Source organism: Pipistrellus kuhlii, unplaced genomic scaffold (genome assembly GCF_014108245.1).
Source record: "Pipistrellus kuhlii isolate mPipKuh1 unplaced genomic scaffold, mPipKuh1.p scaffold_m20_p_3, whole genome shotgun sequence".
In the NCBI taxonomy this organism is placed as follows: Eukaryota; Metazoa; Chordata; class Mammalia; order Chiroptera; family Vespertilionidae; genus Pipistrellus; species Pipistrellus kuhlii.
The window spans coordinates 69,521,178-69,543,447 of record NW_023425529.1 but is presented as its reverse complement, the minus strand read 5'-3'; the positions used below and the strand labels follow the sequence as shown (position 1 = coordinate 69,543,447).

Genomic DNA, 22,270 nt, shown 5'->3' with positions numbered 1-22,270 from the left:
CTGTTGGCCAAACACATGAACAGCCAGCCAAAGGCCATTCCCCATTCTGACATTGGACTGTGTATACCAAACCCTACCCTTTGATGTGTATATCTACCTTGCCTAAGGACAATTTGTGTTAATAAAAAGCAAGGGGTCCTGAGACGAGGAGAACTTAGTTCCCTTAGCTAAGTCTTCTCTGACTCCCCATGATGCCTTTCAAAATTATATTTCATCTCTGGACTCTTGAATAATTTATGAACAGCACCTTCTCCAGGTTCCTGAACTCTTCTTGATGCCGGATCAAGACCACCAGCATTAAGTGTGTTATTTGAGTATAGAAATGGAAAGGTAATTCCTTGTCATACCTTTACTTTGCTCACTAGATATTATGGCAATAATGGGAGCCAGTGGGGCAGTGCAGTTTTGCTTTTCTTCCTACCTTAGGGAGAGGTGATGACTTGGGCCTGTAGGCCTGGAAAAGGGTAAGTGCGAATTTATCTCAGCTGTGTGTCCTCTGTCAGACTCTACACCATGATGGTATTTCTAAAAGCTTAATATATCTTTGAGACTAAAAAACTGAAGCTTTCTCTCCTATGTCTATAATCTATTTTCTAAAATCTAGCATAGAGAAACATTTTAAAATATCGGGAGGATCTTGCGATTTAGGATTTAAAAACAGCTGGTAATCTGTTACTCTCAATATATCCTTTCTCCGTTCATAGATTGGAGAAGCATAGCTTCTAGTCAGTCACCCAGTTATAAAGACAAGGAGAAAGCCAAAAGGACATAAGAAGTCAGCATTATATTATACTTGCTCAGAGTACACTAAGTTTACATCCCAGCTTTACCAACTATGGGAAATGTCTACTCTCTTGGAGCCTCAGTATCTTCATCTGTAAAATGAGAATATTTGTGTCTACTTTACATATGTGGAATTATAACTTGACAGATATAAATGCAAAATATGGTGTCAGGCAGACAGGAGATATTTTAATAAATGCTACTTTTGTCCTCGCCTTACTCTGTAGGTACATTAAAAGCAAATAAATAAATAAGAATGAAAAGTAACTTTCCACCAGAGCCCAGGAATGCTGTGAATCAGGTAAAGTTTTTAGTGCCTCTAGATTTCCTCTCAGCTATCAAATATCTTCATGCTCTTTCTAGCTCCCAGTTCTGGGAGAATACTGAATCAATCCATTCATACAAAATGCTTCTAATTGGATAATTGATTCAATACTTTTCTCTCACAACTCTATGGACATAAAACTCTACTGAGTTCTAGCATTTTAAATTCCTTTGATATTTTCCTTTGATGATAAGCAATCTGCTTTTTATAAAGCTCTCATCTGGAAGCATCCAGCACTTTTTCCATTTTATTTGAAGTACTAAAAATGTCAACAAGTATAGTCAACACTCATTATGTGAGGCCACTCAACATCTGTGATCACCCTCCCTATAAATATTTTGGGTAATGAAGCACAATGTGGATCCCACCGTCCCAATCAAGACAGAAGCTAGAAATCCCCTCATCTTCCCACTTTCTTCACGCCAAGGTTCCAGCACATAACTCAGGTTCCACCAGTCAGAAGCAATCTCAAGAGAATGGAAGTAGGAAGCAAGCATAATGGGGAAGGAGCTGTACTTTGGAGAATCATCTTTCAATAAATGGGGCACTCACTCTGCTAGGTTTCTTGTGGGTGATGATGGCAGAGCTCTGGACTGTAAAGCTGCTCAGCCACAGAGAAAGCAAGGCGGTTGATTATTTCTGGCTGAGTAGATCATTCTCAATGCCTCTGAGAGAGTTTTGGGGCTATAGAATACTCTTTAGTGATAGTATGTATTACTAGCAATAATGAATTCTTTAGTTTGCAACAAAAACCTGTGACCCCTACATAAAGACAAGTTCAAGTACAGATCTGTTTTCATGAATTTTGATTTCAATATGAGGATTGAAGGCCTGCATCCTTTATTAGAAACTTTCTCTATCCTATATAATAAAAGGCTAATATGCAAATAGACTGAGCAGTGGAACAACCAGAAGAACCAAACTGAACAACTGGTCACTATGACATGCACTGACCACCAGGGGGTGAGTGCGGAACATGGCGGGTGTTGGCTGCAGAGGGATGGTGGAGCAGGTGAGTGGAGGCACCAGACCAGGGTCACTGTCATCTGGGCAAGCCACTGGTGGTTACTGAAAATTCTTTGCTTCCACGTGCCACAGTCCTGCCCAGCGCTCACACCTGCTGCTAGCACCAGAGCCTACACCTGCACCAGCACCAGAGCCACTGCTCACACCCACAGCTGGTGCCAATGCTGGAGTCGCCACTTGCACCCACTGCTCATGCCCGGCACCAGTCCTGATAGGTCCTGATCACTAGGCGCCATCAGCAGGTGCAAGTGACTGTGGGCCCTGATGTTCCCTGAGGGCTTCTCCATCTCCCCCTGCTCCTGAGGGGCAATCAAGGCAGCAGCTGCTGCTTGCACCTGCTGATGGCACAGGCCAACTCACACTGCTGCTGGTGCTGGCCCCAATCGCTCTACACCATCAGCAGGTGCAAGCAGGGCTGGCCCCATCAGCATGTGGGAGCAGTGGCAGCAGGAGTAGGGTTGCTGTCAGACAGGGGACCAAGGGCTGCGTTGAGAAAGGCCAGGCAGGGGTGCAGAGGATGGACCAAGACCTGCCTTTCTGTCTTCCACAGCCTCGTAGCCAACAGTTCCTTTCAAAGTGCACAAATTTGTGCACTAAGCCCCTAATTTGTTGATAATTGTTTATCTGCTCTATGATCTTCTTTGGAAATGTTATATTTACATATACCGAATATGTGCATATGTAAATTTACATGTAAATATGTATATATAATTATATATACACATATTAATATATACAGATAATAAAACTATATAGCAATACTACATACACTGAGTGGCATAATAATCTGGCCACTTCGTGTATATCCTATATAATAAAAGGCTAATTTGCAAATTGTCCTCTCGACCAGGAGTTCAACCAGTAGGCAGGCTGGCCAACCGCCCATGTCCCCTCCCCCTGGCCAGGCTGGCTGGACCCTACCCATGCACAAATTCATGCACCGGGCCTCTAATACACACACACACACACACACACACACACACACACACACACAGAGTGGCCAGATTATTGTGCGTTCAGAGATCATAATAATCTGGCCACTCAGTCTACATACTATGTATATACTATATATAAATGTATATAACTATATATGCATACCTGTATACTATATATACAGGGAAACATATACAATTATGAATGTGCATAGTATTCTTAATCTATCCTCTAATCTTTAATTCTTTCAGTTGTAATTTTTCACATCTTTAGTATTTGCCATCAATTTCTTGGAAAATACTTCTATTTAAATTATCAGTCTAATAGCTGTGACTTGCCTCCACTGACACATAAATTTGGAGATCCTATTAATCTCTTAGCCATCTTTCCTGATGTTGTATTCTTCCTCTTTCCAACTACTAATTTTATTTTCACAGGTATACACTGTATCAGTTAGGACAGGTTAGGTTACACTGTAGTTAATAAACACATCCCAAATCTCCTTAAATTAAGATATCCAAGTTTATTTCTCATTCTAAAGCAGGTAAGAAGGGAGGTTTGTCTACCTAGGACCATTTCACAATTTCCAAGTCAGAAAAAGGGGAAAGCACTGACTCTTACAAAAGTGACATTCATCACGTTCACACACATTCAATGTCCAAAATAAGATGCTGGAAGGTCTTCAACTTTGAAAATGGCAGTCAAGTGCAATCCTATTGTGTTTCTCGAAGGCAGAAGGCTAAACATATTGGGTCAAGAGCATTAATACTTCTACACCACATAGTGTTCATGCAACTCATCTTGCTATAATGAATAGTAGATGTTCTAAGTGGTTCTTATGATTTTAATATAAATCCCACTGCTTTGGTTAGGCCCTTTACTTAGATACATCTGATTTGTCATTCTTATCTGGACTGCCAAATTAAAATCATGTACTTCAGAACTTTCTATGTGGTTATCCTACAGAGAAAGATCCATATCCATTATTGAGAGTTGAAATGGGTATGTTAGAAATTTCTCAAGTTTCAAGTCTCATAAGATAAAAGATTTTCCCCTTAATGAGTGGCCCCAGGACCTCTCTTCTCTTCCAATCTTATCTGACCTATACAGAATAACTGTTTTTTGCATTTGGGATGAGCAATTTTTCTCCTCATTAATAGATTATTTGGGAATTAGCCAAGCAAAGGGAAATTAAATGAGTGTCCTCAAACCATACTTGAACTATAAATTTCCTAAATTGCTTATTTGGAATGTCAGGTCAACCATTAATACAGCTAACCAAGACATAATCAGGGAGTCAGGTGTCCTTTTCCTCATACCCAGTTGGTCACCAAATCTTGCCAATTTTGTCTCCTAAATATCTTGGAAAAGAATAGAGCACTTGAGAGAAGAATTTATATCAAACTCAACTTATAACAATTTTGCATCTCCAGGGGAAATGCTATATATTACACTAATTAGGCAAAATCTTAATAGCTAGCCATTTTAATAAGGCTGCATTCAGGGGGAAAGCCAATAAGTGTTCTTACTTCTTTCAGCAAACCACGTCCTAAATGTTCTTGATTATTTAAGAGGTTAGACAGGAAGCACTCAAGAAATAGTTGAATTTGACTGAATCAAAAGAATTAAGTTAAAACATTTTTGGGGAGTGCCACCAAGTTAAATAGAAGAATATGGCCAGACTGCTGTGGTCACACTTGCAATCAATACATACAGAGCAGTACTGACTGGCTGCAACTTAATGAGGAAGGCAGAATGAAAAAAGCTAGAGAAAGGTTCTGAAAAAGAAATCATAAATATTCCTACATCGCCAATATATAGCAAAAACTTTCCATTGGTTTCTAGCACTATGGTAACTAAGGAAAAGTTACAAGTAATATATTTATCAAGGACATGTTTTGTAATATACTTATAATGGGTTTCCATTGGTAGACCTTGAATTTCTGGTACTGATTTAATATGTAGCAAAAGGCCTTATACATGAAAGTATCTATTATGATTAAGATGAATTAGCCTGCGGAAACTTGTGCATTCTTATATTTAGATTTTTTTTTTGTTTGACTAAAAGCATAGTGCTTTATTCATGAAGAACAAGAAGGTTCCCCTCATGCAGTACCTAACCTTGTCATACAAAGTAAGTTGTCTTTTACAAATTATTTTTCCATTGAAGGATCTTGCAAATTAGCAACAGCTTATTTTATAAATATAACAATAGTCAACAGAATCCTGATATCTCTTTGTAGGTATCAGCTTTAGGAATGTTAAATATTGATGTAGAGTAAGAGCATTTAAAAGAAAGCTCAAGAGTACATTCTTTCCTTTTCAACAAACTTTGAATTTCTTATTTAAAACAAAAACAAAAAATCCAAGTAGAAAGCCATTAAAATACAGTTATCATAAGAATCTCAAATTATAAATCCAAAGTAATCTATAAAACTTGCTTTAAAAATTGGTTCTTGGAGGACAGGTAAAAATAGCCTATATAAAAACGAGGTGATATGCAAATTGACTGTCACTCCAATACACAAGATGACCGCCCCCATGTGCACACAAGATGACCATCACAAGATAGCCAGCAGGGGAGGGCAAGTTGCAGGGGACCAGGCCAGCAGGGAACGGCAGTTGGAGGAGACCAGGCCAGTAGGAAAGAGAAGTTGGGATGGACCAGGCCTGCAAGGGAGAACAGTTGGAGATGACCAGGCCTGTAGGGGAAGGCAGTTCAGGGGACCAGGCTTGCAGGAGAGGGCAGTTAAGGGTGACCAGGCCTGCAGGGGAGGGCACTTGGGAGGGACCAGGCCAGCAGGGGAGGGCAGTTGGGGGTGACCAGGTCTGCAGGGGAGGATAGTTGGGGGTGATCAGGCCAGCAGGGGAGGGCAGTTAAGGGCAATAGGACCATCAGGGGAGCAGTGAGGCATCAATCAGACTGGCATGGGAGTGGTTAGGGGGTGATCAGGCTGGCAGGCAGAAGCAGTTAGGGGCAATCAGGAAGGTAGGCAGGTGAGTGGTTGTGAGCCAGCAGTCCTGGATTGTGAGAGGGATGTCTGACTGCCTGTTTAGACCTGATCCCAGTGGGACTGTCGGACATCCTTTGAGGGGTCCCAGATTGGAGAGGGTGCAATCTGGGCTGAGAGACTCACACACCCCCATGCATGAATTTCTTGCACCAGGCATCTAGTGTTGTTATAAAAGGACAACACAAGGAATGCTTCTGATGATGTAAACAGTTTGTATTTTCTGTGGTGATGGCTACAAAAGCAATACAACTGATAAAAATGCATCAAACTAAACACACACACACACACACACACACACACACACAGGCACAAGTAAAACTAGGAAATCACAATTAGACCAGTGGATTATATCAATGTCAATATCCTGATGTTGATATGACAGGGTAGTTCTACAAGGTATAGGAAAACCTTTCTGTGTTATTTCTTACAACTGCATATAAATCTACGATGATCTCAAAATAAAAAGTAAAAAATATTTCCTCTACCAGTACTTGTTTTTGAAAGTTCATATTTTAAAATCATACAAATGTGATCCAATTTCCTGTTGTCTTCCCTTGTAAGAGTAATCTTCATAATTACAAACTTATCTCTAGACATTGTACATTGAGCCAATAGTATAAATGTCACCTAATGAAGCATTTAGATGATGCAATAGAGTGATATTCAGGTGAGAGTATGGCAAAAGATATATCCATATTTCTAATAGAAAAAAAATAAAGTATTTTAAACAACTGTCAGTTTTTTAAAAACATCTTCTTTTAATCTAAATCCCACTGAAGGATGCATTGATTTTTATATTCACAACAAAAATTGTTGATCTGCCTTTTAATTGTTTCACTAGTATTCTAATAACCTTCCTAATCATTTTTCTGAATATAGAAGCATTAAAGGTCTAAAGATATGCATAGTTGACAGTGCTAATTATTGGGCCATTTTGAGAATTTGAAAGGCCTTAAATATATTTGTATTTTATAATCTTCTCCATACCAAACATAATCCAATGTAACCACATGACACATTCAGTGCAATTAATTAATAATAAAAAAACCCCACAAAAATTGAGATGCAGTTGACTAATTGACATATGTTTTGTTTTGGAGATAATTAACTAGACAGTTATTGATTTCAATTGTGCAATTTTCTCTTTGTATTTTATGACCAATAGTTTTTGAAGGGGAGGGATCTTTATAATATTTAGAGAATCCTGAAAACTCGTATGTCCTACATAATGTATACACAAACTAGAATGAAAACAATAGTCCTGATTTTAACAGGGCTAAGCAGAATAATCCAATTTATGAATGTGGAATGAGGTAGTATGATGGGGATTAGTAGAATTAACTGCGTTCGCAAACCCACAGTGCTGATCTTTTAAGGTACAGTTGGAAAAACTAACCTGAGCATGTGGGCAGCATTGAAGACCACATCAAACTCTGTGCTGTCCAGTTCTGCTGCTTTTTTTGCCATTTCGGCTGCTTCTAACAGACGAGCTTCTTCCAGAAGAAATTGACCTGTAAAGTATGAAAGCAGGAGAGCTTTAACTTAAATACAGCAATCCTTTGAAATAAATAAAGATGCTATAGAGAAAAGTATAAAAGCAGAGATTAAAGTGATATAAAGCTAAGAATTACATGTGCCATATACATAAATGCTCATCTGTACTCTTATTTAACAGGCCTTTCTTTTTTTTTCTTTTTATTGATTTTTTACAGAGAGGAAGGGAGATAGATAGAGAGCTAGAAACGTCGATGAGAGAGAAACATCGACCAGCTGCCTCTTGCACACCCCCTACCGGGGATGTGCCTACAACCAATGTACATGCCCTTGAGCGGAATCGAACCTGGGACCTTTCAGTCCACAGACCCACGCTCTACCACTGAGCCAAACTGGCTTCGACTACAGGCCTTTCTTTTAATTGCAGGATATTGAAATGCATTTATCTTGAACATTAACAATTTTTTTCTTAAAATAAAATCCCATTGAAGCAAGAAATAAAATGAATAAAGTAGATATTATAAATAATAACTTAAAAGATATACCATGTTATGTAAAAATGTAAAAAGAACAATTTTTAAAGTCTTATGGGAATAATATTATTTTCGTTCCAGTCTTACTAAGAAATAAATGACACACATCACTGTGTAAGTTTAAGGCACACAGCTTGATGGTTTCATTGACATCGTTTTGAAATGATTACCAAAGCTTTCTAATATAAAAGTGTTTGAGATTTAAGGCATTGTGTCAGTCCTATTGCTGAATCTGCAGCTCAAGTGCAATATATTTCACTAAGTCACCAATCAACTGGTTTAAACCTTCACCTATAAAGTCATTATATGTGATGCATAAGTAGTATAACATTTAATTATTAGCTATAAATCTCTGAGCTTCTGGGATGATAGTTCCTTTGTAGGAAAATAAAAGATATTTACCAATTGGAATTTAGTTGATCTTAATTATTTGTTCTTTAAAATAGCTTCTGTCTCTGATGCATATACACTAACAGGGCTATGCATATTGAGATATATTTAAGTAACAGAAAAATTATTAAGAGAACATAGAAAGGTTGGGTTAGCTCTTAATTAGATTGACTGACAAATGTGGAAGCAATATTAACTGATTCAGATTTTTGAGATTCTTTCAGGCCAGCCCTACAAGGTTAAAATTATTGCAGATAGAACTATGCAAGTCTTTAAAGGCTACCTCAAGAATTGTTATATAATGTTATCCCAGAATCATATAGTAAAAGCAAAGAAAAAAATGTAAGAGCTGAGCTCAATTTTAAGAGTGTAAATATGCAAGTAGAGAGAATAGATGCTTCTCAGAGCTAGGGCTTTATTAACAGTAAAAGTAATGATGTTAAGCCTCATCTGATACCGCTTTTAAAATGAAAACCAAATAAAGGGATGACAATCTGACAGGATTCCAAAACTGTGACCTAATGATTATCTCTCTTTCCTTTTTCCTGTTAGCAATACAAAAAATAGCTTCCCAAGTCCTAAAAAGAAAAGATTCTCAAATCCTAAATTACACACAGAAAACAGAAAAAAATAAGAGTGGTAAGTCCTCCCAGGTGGCTGCTGGAAGAGGCATTAGCTACTGTTCATCGAATAAACATTACAAATCGTCTTCTAACCCACAGAGACCAGTCCTTACTATACCAGGGGAAGTCTCCTGCTTTCAGATTTGCAATAAACCACAGCCACTGCCTACCCATAAGCGTTTCCAATAGTCAATTGCTAAAGAATGGTAAGTAAAGATAAGCTTAGAATTTTAAGACTGCATTTTTAAATAAAGTGACAGTTTTAAAATCAGCACTTGGAGATGTGTCAGCTACTTCTACAAAAAACTTTATATCACTTTCTTAGTTAGTTGCCTAACATTCTGTGCCGTTCTCATTTCCCAAAGTAAACATAATTGTTGGGTTAGATAATGATTAAGGAAACAGGGTTGTAAATAGTTTCATTTATAAATAGAAAAACACATTACTCATAAAATCCATGTATGTGCTAACTCTACAAATATGTTGATGTGGCATTCAATTTTAAGTGTACAAGCTTTACAAAAAGTAAATCAAGAATTAGACAATGTGCAGCATACAGAATATTTACCGTCTCCTCATATATATGAATAAAGGATACCAGGCTAAATAAACCCATTCTTCAGTTAGTTATGTTTTTATAGATTATTTGAATTAAAATGTAATGTTAAGTACTACACGTCTTCAGAACATGTTTACCTAAAAAAGTATTAATAAATATAATAAATATATTTATTAGTTATGTGACAATTAAACAAAGAATAATGTCAGAATTTATTAATTGTTCTTTTTCCTTTTCAGACAGTTATTAACTCTGAAATGTATTTTGTTATTAATGGTTAGAAAGATGCAATGATTAACTGAAAAAAGGAAGTTATTTTCTTAAAATTCATCACTGCAGACAGTAGAGGGAAGGCATATTAGCCCAGATGATAAAGAGAAAAAGGGACATCATTTCTATACTGTCCACATAGAGAGGGTCAGTAACAAGAGGTTGGTGTGCTATAATAATGATATTTTAAAGATATTTTTTAGAAATAGAGGAAGGGAGAGAGGGAGACAAATATCTAAGCATCTAAAAAATTGGCTATCTCCTACACAACCCAGGCATGTGCTCTGACTAGAGTCTAACCTGCAACTTTTCAGTGCATAAATGCCATCCAAACCACACTGAGTGACACCAGCAGGGACCAGGGCAAAGCTTTTCCAAGCTATGTTAATGTTAAATACATCTTTAATGTTTCAAAATCACCAACAAAAGAGAAACATTAACTAATTGTGTGAAATCAAATATACAATTTTACCATAATTTTTACTCATGCTTTAAGTTAACTTTGCCATTGAACATGCTTTCTGTAAACAGTTTGCATATTCCCAAAGCAACATGAAACACATACCTTTTTATTGTAAATGTTGATAGAAATAATTCTCATATAGTAATTTTATAGCAATAGAATGCATTCATCATATTAACATTCAGAAAAACAATATCACAACATATCAGTTAGGTATTTGCATAATTCCCCCGATTCTGTTCTTGACAGGCTATAAATCTCAATAGTCCAGCACTGATATTATTATGATAAAGGCATAAAATGCTATGAATTGTAGATCATTTGGTATCTATTTTGTAACTGGGTTTGAAAACATGAACTGAAGTAGAAAGTCAATTCTTATTCTACTATGTTTATAATGACTGTTTTGTGTGTTGTTTTTTTAAATATAGGCCGGAACTGATGACAAACAGAGCAATAAGCATTTCAAATACATAGAAGGAACATAAATCGGGAAACAAATATACACCAAGATCCTTCTTAATAACTATCCAAAAAACCTAAATTGTATGTTATTGGGGGAATACGTAATAGGAAACACAATTTGCCCAACTCCTTCCAGAAGACTTTATCTCAAATCACTCTTCCTCAACTTCATTTATTACTAGAGGCATGAAATTTGTGCAGGAGTAGGCCTTCCTCCCCCCTGGCTGCTGGCAGCGGCTTCCCTCTGGCACCCAGAGCCCAGGCTTTCCTTGCAACCCTGGCTTCCTCTGAAAGGACATCAGGTCTAATTAGCATACCACCCTTTTATTATTATAGACTGCTCCCACCAGAAATAGACTGTGAATTACTTAAGCTTTGCTGAGTGTAACCTGCAGCTTTACAGCATTATTTATCCTGAAATCTTAGCCTCTAAGATTTCTCTCCACCCACATCTCTAGTCCTGTTTGCCTATCTATTGTAAGTGGGCATCTTTCATGTTTATGCCCAAAACATGTCCTTCTTGGTGAATCCTTCTTTGATCACTTTTCAATAGTGTTAGAATAGCTTATAATCTACATTTACCATCTAAACCAAAGCACTTAAAAGAATAGGAGGAGTGGTATTATTATTCTGGAACAAGAAACAAAAACCAGATTGTCCTAATTCTGCCACCCCACTTATAGTACCTGTGGCAGAATGGGGATCTCAATTCTCTCATCTTTTATCGCTCTTGGAAAGTGAACCATTTTACACAATAAGGCATTGTATCCCCGAAATAAAAAGTGATCGATATTAATAACAGAGAAATAGGTGTTCCTCACTGAAGAATACAACGATCTATTGTTGTGTCCACCAAGACTGAGCTAGGGCTCCCAGCGTAAGTGTGACTACAAATGGAGTCAGGACTCTATGAAGACTGAAGAGGGTTGGAAAGGAAACCAAGAAAACTTGAAGGCAGGCACTTAGGGGAGTTCATCCACATGGGTGGATTGTGCAAGGTCACCTTTCCCTGTGGTTCTCACGCTTTAGTGCCCATCACAGTCACCTCGGAGACTGGCTGGAACACGGAGCTGGGCCCTGTCTGCACAGTTCCAGACTCAGTGGGTTTGGGAGAAAGCCTATCATTTGCATTTTTAATAAGTTCCCAGCTGATATTACTAGTCCAGTACTCATAATCTTAAAATCAGTCTCTTATGAAAAGAACAAAATAAATGCTTTGCACCAGACTCTGGATCCATGCCTGAGGTTAGCTGTCAGTTAGACTGAGCGTGTCTGTTGATTCACTGCATGTGCCATGACTTTCCTTATATCACAGGCATAATGACCAGGCTGCACACATGTACATATGTATGAATAAGATATACTCATCCTATATAATAAAACCCTAATATGCAAATCGACCAAAGGGTGAAACGACCGCCCTTATGATGTGCACTGACCACCAGGGGGCAGATGCTCAATGCAGAAGCTGCCCCCTGGTGTCCAGTGCACCCCCACAGGGGAAACATCGCTCAGCCAGAAACCAGGCTCATGGGGCTGGTGGCTGGCCAGTGGAGTGGCCTTGGCAGGAGCCTCTTCTGTCTCTGCCACAGTGCTAAGGACCCCTCAGGGGATGTCCACCATGGGGTCCCAGACTGCGAGAGGGAACAGGCCCTGCTGAGAGAGAGACTCCCCCCTCAATGCATGAATGTTGTGCACTGGGCCTCTAGTTAACTATAAAATTACTCTTTCAGATTTTTAAAATAAGGAGATTTAAGAGTTGTATATCCCTCATATGCAGAAGAGATTTCTGAGAAATTACTTCTCTTTTACATGCAGTAGACAAATACATTCTTTGTGTTTGATAATAGAGTAGAATTTCAAATAAAGAAACCACAAAAATCTTAAGTAAAATAGATTTTGCTCTCATGGGTGTACCATGCCACCATACTTTACCATTATTTCTTTGGTGTGTAATTTGTCTTACCCAAGTTAATTATCATAATCTTATTTAACTGTCTCAAGTTATTGTAAAGGGAGGAAAAAAATGAGATGAAAAATTAAAAAGAAGAAAAAAAGACATCTGAGTAGGAAATACCAGAAGAGAATAAAAAAATAAAAATAAAAAAAAGGAAACATTCTCTCCAGATCCAGAGGCAAACAGTGTAGGTTTCCCCACAGGCTAAATGGAAAGAGGGGAAAGGCGGTCCATGATTCTGGACTCAGCTGTTTCAGCATCAGCGATACACCATTTCTTTTTGGACAGTTCTTTAGCTGAACCATTTAAACCACTTGCTAAATTTTTACCAATGTTTCAATATAATAATACTGTGAAGATCAATTCCTCAGTAATTCCTGGACTTAACCCTTTGCACTCCGAACCATTCTGGACATTGGCTACCAGCTACTCGACGCTACTTTGCGGCGGACACGTGCGTTGAAATAACTCAATTCCCCGTGATCACTAATAAACTGCAATGTCCCCCCTGAGAGGGGACATCCAAGTGATATGCTAGAATTCCGATGTCCCCTGAGAGGGGACAGCGGAGTGCAAAGGGTTAAAATTGATGTCCTAAAGGTAGAAATCCATAAAAATATAAACTGGCCTTAAACTACAGGCTCAAACACTGCTTTGTAAAAGTTCTACATATAAGCCCCCTGGATTAGCTGGGACGGGCATTTCTTTCTAAAATATGATGAAAAAATTGCCCTTATGTTCAATGCAACTAAATGAAGTGCTAAAACAATATATAATAGGTGTCATGCTGACAGGATTCTTTTTAGAAAAAGTCATTCAAATGTCACTTTAAAAAATCTGCAAAGACAAATAAAAAGCTTTTATGAAATAACTAGAACATAACATTTGCAGTGGAATAGTTGCCCTTGGGAGAGAACATCAGATTATCAAAATGTATCCAGAACGATTTTATGTCTGCTGATACTACCCTGTCTCAAGCCATCATCTCGCTCTGGATTACAGAAATTACCTCCTAACTGATCATACTTCTGCCCTTGATTTTACAGGATACCCTCACACAACAGTCAGTGATCCCTTTAAATGGAAGATCCAGTCATCATGCAGCTGAGTCAGGGAAGGTGCAAATTATTAGACAGTCTGATATGATCAGCAGTGGCTCTTTGCCCCAAATCCCTGCCTCAGTTCTCTGACCTACCTCCATTGTCCCCGACTACTATCCTTTTGGTCATCTATTCAATCTCCATTGGCCTCCTGCTGTTAATCTGACACACAGGAGGAACACAGACTCCTACTGCTCTTTTCCTGGAATGCTCTTACCCAAAACACCACAATGGTTCATTCTCTTCTTTATGGCACATTATGGGGATTTAATAAATATGTGTTCAAAGACTGAATTAACCAATCATATCCCTATATGACTAACTGTTTCATCTTCAAAAGCAAGCCATAATCCATCCAGCCTAGGTAAGCAGGCATCTGTTCACATCCTTGCACCTTACTGTGATGTTAGGCAAGGCTGCAGTGAATGGCCAACATGCTGAGTATTGCCATTCACGGTGAAGTCTCTAGGAACTATGAATGGTGCCTCTTAGTGTTGAGCAACCTTGCAACCTGGCTTTAGATCTCTGAATTTCCTGAGTATACAACAAATAATCCAGACATCAGTCATACCTTCTAAGATATCTTAATTCTGGGACAGGTCATACTATGCAATAGGGCTATTTCACTGTGCTAGGAATGAATTCAATGTCTGGGAAAAGAAGAAGAAATGTAATATAGCCAATTTAGCCAATCCAAATAATATATAATGTGCTTAGTATACACAAGATATGGGAACACTTGCAATCAGAGATACAAAGATAAATGAAACATTTATCCTTGAAACAGTGCCATTCTAGTAGAGGAAAGTGTTTGTTACGGACAGGGCTTAACCACAAAATGGATATACATTTGAAAATGGAGGTACAAGGTAACACAGGCTAAGTGGATAAAGAGAAATTTTTGTTTGATTTTTGTTCAACTTCTAATTAAAGTTGAATGTACAAAAAGTAAAGGGCACAGGTGATTTATCATAAAGTGGCTATGATCCTATAATTAGTAGCCATATCATCACAAAGAATATCACTGGCATCCAGAAGAAATCATTGATACCTGGGGACTTTTCAAAGACTCAGGTCACTGGAACAGGGAAAAGACCATGGTAGAAAAATTGAGGCTGACTGGCCTTGTGACATGTAATGGTAACAAAATGGGCGGGTAAAGGGGAACTGAAGCAGAATCTTCAGAGTATTTCTATTAGGGGAGGTGAATAACGCATTCCTGACAAGACAGAGTGGGTAAAAAGCTACAATCAGGATTTATATTCTAGGGGTCCAAAGGAGCTGCTGCTAAAGAAGACTGGTTACTGGTTAATAGATGCTAATTTTGCCTGGGAGAACTAAAAACATAGAGGAGGATCTCCTTTGCTTTTCTGAAAACAGACTTGCCGAGCAACTCTCTTGCAGAGCATCTCTTGAATTTCAGGAATGCTCTCACCCTTTAAAACCAATCTTTCTCCGCTTCCATTAGTTTTGGTTTGTGTTTTTTGTTTCTGGCAGCCTGAGTTAAGAAAACTGTGGTTTACTGAGACCCAGTGAATTGGGTATGCCAGAGTTACTGGCCAAATACAGAAGTACACCAGGTTAACAAGAAAAAAACACTCAGGAGATCAATCTAGACCCCCTTATTTTGAGGCTGTGAGGCTGGATCCGTCCCTAAATGAACATGAGACCATGAATTTGACCTGACTTGGACAGACAGCATGAAAAATGTCTAGTGAAAAGGAGATTAGAGAAATAGCAGCCCAGGGCTCCATGCTCAATTGAAAGGAAGTCAGGAAGGTTTTCATCTCTTCATTGAATTTATTTCTCCCTGGCCCGTTACAGAACAGGTATGATGCCAGAAAACCATTGAGAGATTTATGTAGACTGCCATATGGGGAATGGAATGGAGAAGAGGGAACTGGGAGGAATTGAAGAGAAGAGGTAAAAGAGAAAGGAGGAATAGGGGATGGGACAAGGAGGGGGAAAGCAATACAGTCTCTTTACAAGTTTAAGTAATACATAGATTCAATAGGGATCGTGTGTGATCCAACAAGGAAGAGAACATCACACTAAGCTTCAAACAATCTGAGATTTATCACCTATGGGAAACACAGGAAGGAAGACATACCTAGGTGAGAGGTAGACCCTAATCAAAGACACAGAGATGAGTAGCCTCTTTTTGCTTTAGGATATTGTGCATTCTTAAGGCAAGGAAAGAGACTAGGTAGACAGAAGGACTCACACAGTTGCTGAGGTCACTGAAGAAAGGAGCTTAATCTGAGACTTAATTATGGTGGGTGGCATGGAAACCAAGAGGTAGTTCAGTGAGCTTACATCCTCTGCCTTAGGAGGGCTCCGTTTACACATAGTGCACCCAGGCCATCTGCAAGGGCTTTTGAGAGGTACTGCTTTACAGATGTGTCCATTGAGGCACAGACAAACTTTGGAAACAACTGCTTTAATCAGAATCACAAAGCGCATGCATTAGCTACATCAAAATAATTAAGACTGGAAAAATAGTTTTCCTCTCTCTTCCCTTCCCCATTCCATCTCTCTTTCCTCCCCACCTCCTCTCCCTCTATGGCTATAAATAATTGTTACTTATAACCTTGTCCTTCTTGAAAGCAATTATTCTTTCTCTCTCTGGTCTTTAGTCTTTATGTTGATGGGTAAAGATTCCCCTTTATTTTTATCCCTAGGTTTTTATTCTACCTTCTCTTCCCTAATTTCTGTTCCTCACTTATGTATCTTATTCAAACATTTTTTTTTATATTATTCATTCTCCAGGATCATAGTAGAGTTTCTATTATAATGTTAAATAATAAATGGTCATTGTTACAATGGATGTACTGAGCATCTATTACATGCTAGTTAGTTTATAAAGTGCAAATGAATCCTCACAATAAGAGGCAGTGGCAATCATCTCCACATTAAGAAACTGAGGAGCAGAAAGGCTCACAGAAGGCAGAACATGCTTTGGGAGACAATTAGCAGCAGGGCTGGGCATGCCTCATTTCCAAATCCATGATCCACTGTCCAAATCCATTATACCTTCTACTCCCTAATCAAAAATTTAATTCAGCTCTTAACAATCTTGCTTTTGTGTTTCCTTGCGTCCTGTACAAAGACAGAATCAAAAGAATATCAGTGAATTGTTGCTATGGTCTGAATGTCTGGGCCTCCTCTGCCTCCAACCACTCAGGTGCTGAAATCTTAACCCCTAAGCCTATGGTACTTGGAGGTGGGCTTTGAGAGGGGCTGAGGTCATGAGGGTAAAGCCCTGGTGAATGGCATTACTGCCGTATAGAAGAGACCTCAAAAAGCTCCTTGCCTCTTCAAGTACTTAAGAACAGAGAGAGGGCAGCTGTACATGACAAAGCAGGTCTCCCCAGACACTGAACCCGCTAGAGCCATGACCTTGGACTTGCAGTCTCTGAACTGTGAAAGATAAATGCCTATTGTTCATAAGTAACCCTCTTTATGGTATTTTGTTATAGCAGCCCCAAAAGACTCAGACAAGTACTCAACTGCAACTTCTGAGCAAAGCATGATGTATCGATAGTTATAAGCAATTTTAAACCAAGTGGCCTCTATCCCCATGTGAAAAATGGAAGCAGAGATGAGACCATGGAGGAGTGATAGTAACTGAAATCCAGCGCATCCTTCTTAATTGAGGCACCTTCTCTGTGTGAGGCACAATGGTCAGTGATGAAATCCCTGGAGCAAGGCAACTCTGGTTATTCCCCAAACTCTGGTTTTGATCCACAGCCTCCTCACTTATTTAAACAGCAAAAACCTGGCTGTGTCATCAGAAGAATTAAACGAGGCAGCATAAGGAAACCCGGCAGCGTGAGGTCTGGATCCTGGCGTCCAGTCTTTATACTCCCCTCCACATGAGCGCCTTCCCTTCCTCTGTCCCTTTTAGCCTCTCTCCCTGCCCCAAGGACGGTCCTTCCTGAGGCTTTAAGTAAAGGATTAGGAGAGCTCCAGTCCTCCAAGACTTCAGCATTCTGGGTCTGTCACCAGTGGGGACTCACCAGGCTCGTGTCTGGTAAGAGCCAATATCTTTGAAAGCTCCAGCCAAACCATAACATATCATGGGTTTAAGAGTCAGATGAGGTTAAAATCCTTGCTCTGGCAAATTCCTAGAGCTAGAGTCTTTAATTAAGTCATACTTTGATACCTTAAATCTTGCATCTGTAATATAATGATAACATCATTTCTGCACAGGGTTAGTTACTCAAGTGAGACAACCTATACAGAAAAGCACCCAGCACTGGGTCAGGAACCTAACTGTGGAACACTGAGCTTCAATAATAGCTCCATTATTAAAGAGCATACACTAAGAGGTGTCCAGCATACACCAAGCATTTTTCTTTAAGTAAATTCTCAGAAATCTGGAGTCAAGGTCATACCATATTACTTGAATGCATTTAATCATTTTCATATTGTGAGGTATCTTATAATCCTTATATACTAAATAGTGTTGTTTTTTTTAAGTGTCATAATAAAACTTGGTGGGTGCTAAAGTCTGAATGCTCATGTCCTCCGTAAATCTATGCTTTAAAATCCTAACTCCTCAGGTGATAGTTTTAGAGGCAGGGACTTTGGAGAGCTCTGCCCTCATAAATGTGCCCTCATAAAATAGGCCACAGAGAGACCCCTCACTCCTTCCACCAGGCAAGTATACAAGGAGAAGCCTGGAACCCAGAAGAGGGCCCTCACTGGACCATGCTGGCACCCTGAACTCAGACCTCCAACCTCCAGAACTTTTTGTTGTTTACTGTATAAACCATCTAGTTTTGGTATTCTTCAATAACAGCCTGAAGGAACGATGACAGTGGGACAGAACTGTTACCTCAGAATCTCAGGAGCATGGTGTTTTCAGCATTTTACCTATGAGAAAGTGCGGGCTCTGAGAGTATAAGACACTTGCTTAAAGTCACACAGCAAACAAGCACCCTTTCTGCGTGACCATGCCAGGCCAGGTGACACCTGACTGCGACCACCACCAGTCAGTTTTTAAATGTGTTTTATGAAAGATGCTAACATGCCTCAAAGCGCACACTATATAGGTATTATATGTTGACATAATATAGGTAAGGGTTTTAGTTTGGCTTTGAAAACTAAAATTTTATATGAGGTATATTTATTTTAATTAGTATTTTATATAACTTCATAACAAAGGTTATTAAAAATAACTTTCAAAGATCAGTAAGTAGTGGAATCAAAATAAGACACATTATATGCATACTCGATTCTTTTAGTCTCCTTTCTCAAAAGACAATTCAAGTAGAACTTAAGAATGGAATGCTTATCAAAAATACACAAGTTCCATGAGAAACCACAAACACCAATCAGAAAGGATATATCACCCCTCTGTTTACAGCATTACAATGTACAATAGCTAAGATTTAGAAACAGCCTAAATGCCCATCAGCAGATGAGTGGATTAAAAAACTGTGGTACATCTACACAATTGAATACTATGCTGCTGTAAAAAAGAAGGAACTTTTACCATTTGCAACAGCATGGATGGAACTGGAGAGCATTGTGCTAAGCGAAATAAGCCAGTCAGAGAAAGATAAATATCGCATGATCTCACTCATATGTGGGATATAATAATCAATATAATTTGATGAACAAGAATAGATCCAGAGACAAATGGTACGGGAAGGAGTTAGAGAGCAACCAAAGGACTTGTATGCATCATATTAGCATAGCCAATGGACACAGACACTGGGGCGGTGGGGGCTTGCCCGGGGTGGGAATGGCTGGGGGTGGGAGAGCTTAATTGAGGCAAAAGAAGACATATGTAAAATTTTAGACAATAAAAAATATATTTAAAAAAACCCCACAAATTCCATAAAGATTTCTCAATCTTCCTTTCAGGTCTTTTGTGTCTTCAGAAAAAAGAGGGGGGAAAATACCAGATAGATAAAGACTGCCTTATGGGGTGGGAGGTGCAATTGAGGAAAAAGAAGACATGTGTAAAACTTTACACAATAGAAAATAAAAATAAAATAAAAATAAAATAAAATAATAACTGAGGCAAAATTTAAAAAAAAAATTGCCTCATCATTTGATAAACTTAGGACCTTAAATGAGCTATGCATATTTTATAAGTAGAAAATAGTCTTCAACCTCTGAAAGCCCCTAATGATAAGTATTTGATACATATTACATCACCTAACAGTAGAGCATCCATGGATATAAATAAAATCTCTGTTTGTCTTGCAGACTGACACAGGAGTCAATGACAATGCAGAGCAGCAGTCAGGAATGCTCTGGTTCCTTGGGCAGCCCACCTCACAGTTTGCCAACTTCATTCCTCATCTGTAACATGGACACAAGTGACTTCCCCACTTGGCTTCTTGTGGGGATTAAATGAGGTGCTACATGTGAATTTCTAAGGTTTCAAAAGTACTCAGCAAATTTTTGTACTATTATTATATTTGATAAATTCAGCATGGAAATATGGTATATAATAAATAATTCAGGCAAGATGCTTTTCTCTACTTTATTCCTTTCTCTTTAATGTTTATGTCTTAAATTTTACATGTTGAGTTCTGTTAAATAAATTATAATTTAAAAATAAATAATTATCTAGTTACTGTAATACTTTTCCTATCTTTCCTATAAATGATAAATTAAAATACTCATTCTTTTTCATTTTATTAAAGCACATTTCATAATGTGCTCATTAAAGAAAATGTGAAATAAGTAAAAACATTAAGCCTGCCCCCCCTCCCCCCGCAAAAAAACAAAACAAACAAAACCCAACTGGCTACAGAAATCAAAAAAGCTAAAACATCCATTCTTAACATTATTCATTTTGTTTTGCCTTTTTAATAACACAGTTATGTTGTAGAATTAACCACTCTTTATTTACACCTTGGGCAATAGTCTCATTACATATTTTTTATAAACATAACATAGGATTTATAATAGTTTATCAAATGGGAATAACCTTTATTTAATCATTTCCCACTTTCAAGCATTTCCTATTTTTGCCTTCAATAAATAAAAATGCTGTTTTCCAATTGCTATATTTGTTTATATTTTTAAATATTAAAAAACTTAAATTTCCTTAAGATATATCATTGAGAGAATAACTACTGAAACTAAGAGCTAGAGCATCTCAAGGGAATTCAGTTACTTAAATTTAAATTTCTTTGATTTCTAATAAAATTGTATGTTTACCTGCCTTTTAAAACCTGTTATATTTTCTCTTTTAGGAATTATTTGTTAAAATCCCTTGGTCTTTATACACTATTTATTTTCCTTGCAGTTTTACAGTTTCTCATGTCTTAAATACACTGAGCTTTTGCTTTAATGGAAATTATTTACTTTACTATTGGTTCTTTAACTATAGTCCTTTTGTAAAAAACATTAATCCTTTAATTTTTTTCTTTAGTTTTTGCTTGTAAGCTTGTAGGGGTGTCGAACTCAATCAGAGAAGGGGCCAAAATCTAAAATCCAGCCTAAATCGCGGGCCGAATGGTTTACTGAACAGTCATAAACTGTCATTGTGATGGAAACGTAGCGGAGTGCAGTGATGACAGCGCGGTGCAGGCCACATTGCAAGGCCTGGTGGGACGGATTTGGCCCGCGGGCCTTGTGTTTGACACATGTGGCTTAGAGAATCCTTTTCTTGACCCCAACTCTCTTTTTACTCATGAGAAAGTTTTAATTCCAAAAGGCTTTGGAAAGTATCTCACATAAAACACACATAGGTAAGAACATCAAATAATATTAAATTATTAGACACAGTGTAGTAACATGGAATGTTAAAATAAAAAAACATAGGTAAGAATTAAAATAGTATGGAATAACATTTAAAAATAGTATCCATTTCTCTTCTTTTTAATTAAATATATTTTATTGAGTTTTTACAGAGAGGAAGGGAGAGGGACAGAGAGCTAGAAACATCGATGAGAGAGAAACATCAACCAGGTGCCTCCAGCACACCTCCCACTGGGGATGTGCCCGCAACCAAAGTACATGCACTTGACAGGAATAATGAACCTGTGAATGGCCTGTGCTATCCTTGGGACACTAAGCACTGACATTTTCACAAAATGTTTTGATCTAAAGCAGGAAATTTTACCAGTAATTGTAACCTTAAGGTAATTTTGCAAACATTCACCAAAAATGCATTTTCACTTTTAATCAAAGAAATACCATTATTTAGGTCACCCCAGTGAAAGCACTCAGGCCTGTGGGGCTGCCTGGACCCAGTGAGTGGGACATCAGAATGGAGGCGGGGCCTCAGTGGGGAGCACTCCGCATTCCTGTCTGAAGGTGCAGAGAGGAAGGGAGAACACATAGGCATTTAGGGGGTTTAGGCCAG

The 22,270-nt window shown here is 38.3% G+C and overlaps 1 protein-coding gene across 4 annotated transcripts in view; it reads right to left on the bottom strand.

Annotated features, from left to right (window-relative positions):
- TMTC2 (transmembrane O-mannosyltransferase targeting cadherins 2) overlaps window positions 1-22,270 on the bottom strand; it is a 412,316-nt gene that overhangs the window by 66,262 nt on the left and 323,784 nt on the right. For 3 of the 4 annotated variants that reach the window (XR_006742882.1, XM_036456330.2, XM_036456331.2), the window contains exon 10: window positions 7,478-7,592. Coding sequence is in view for 3 of the 4 variants with exons in the window: in XM_036456330.2 (XP_036312223.1) it covers window positions 7,478-7,592 (115 nt within the window). In the remaining variant the exon portion in view is untranslated. Of the gene's footprint in view, window positions 1-7,477; window positions 7,593-22,270 lie in introns of those variants that run through there. The other variant, XM_045588305.1, reaches the window with a different exon arrangement.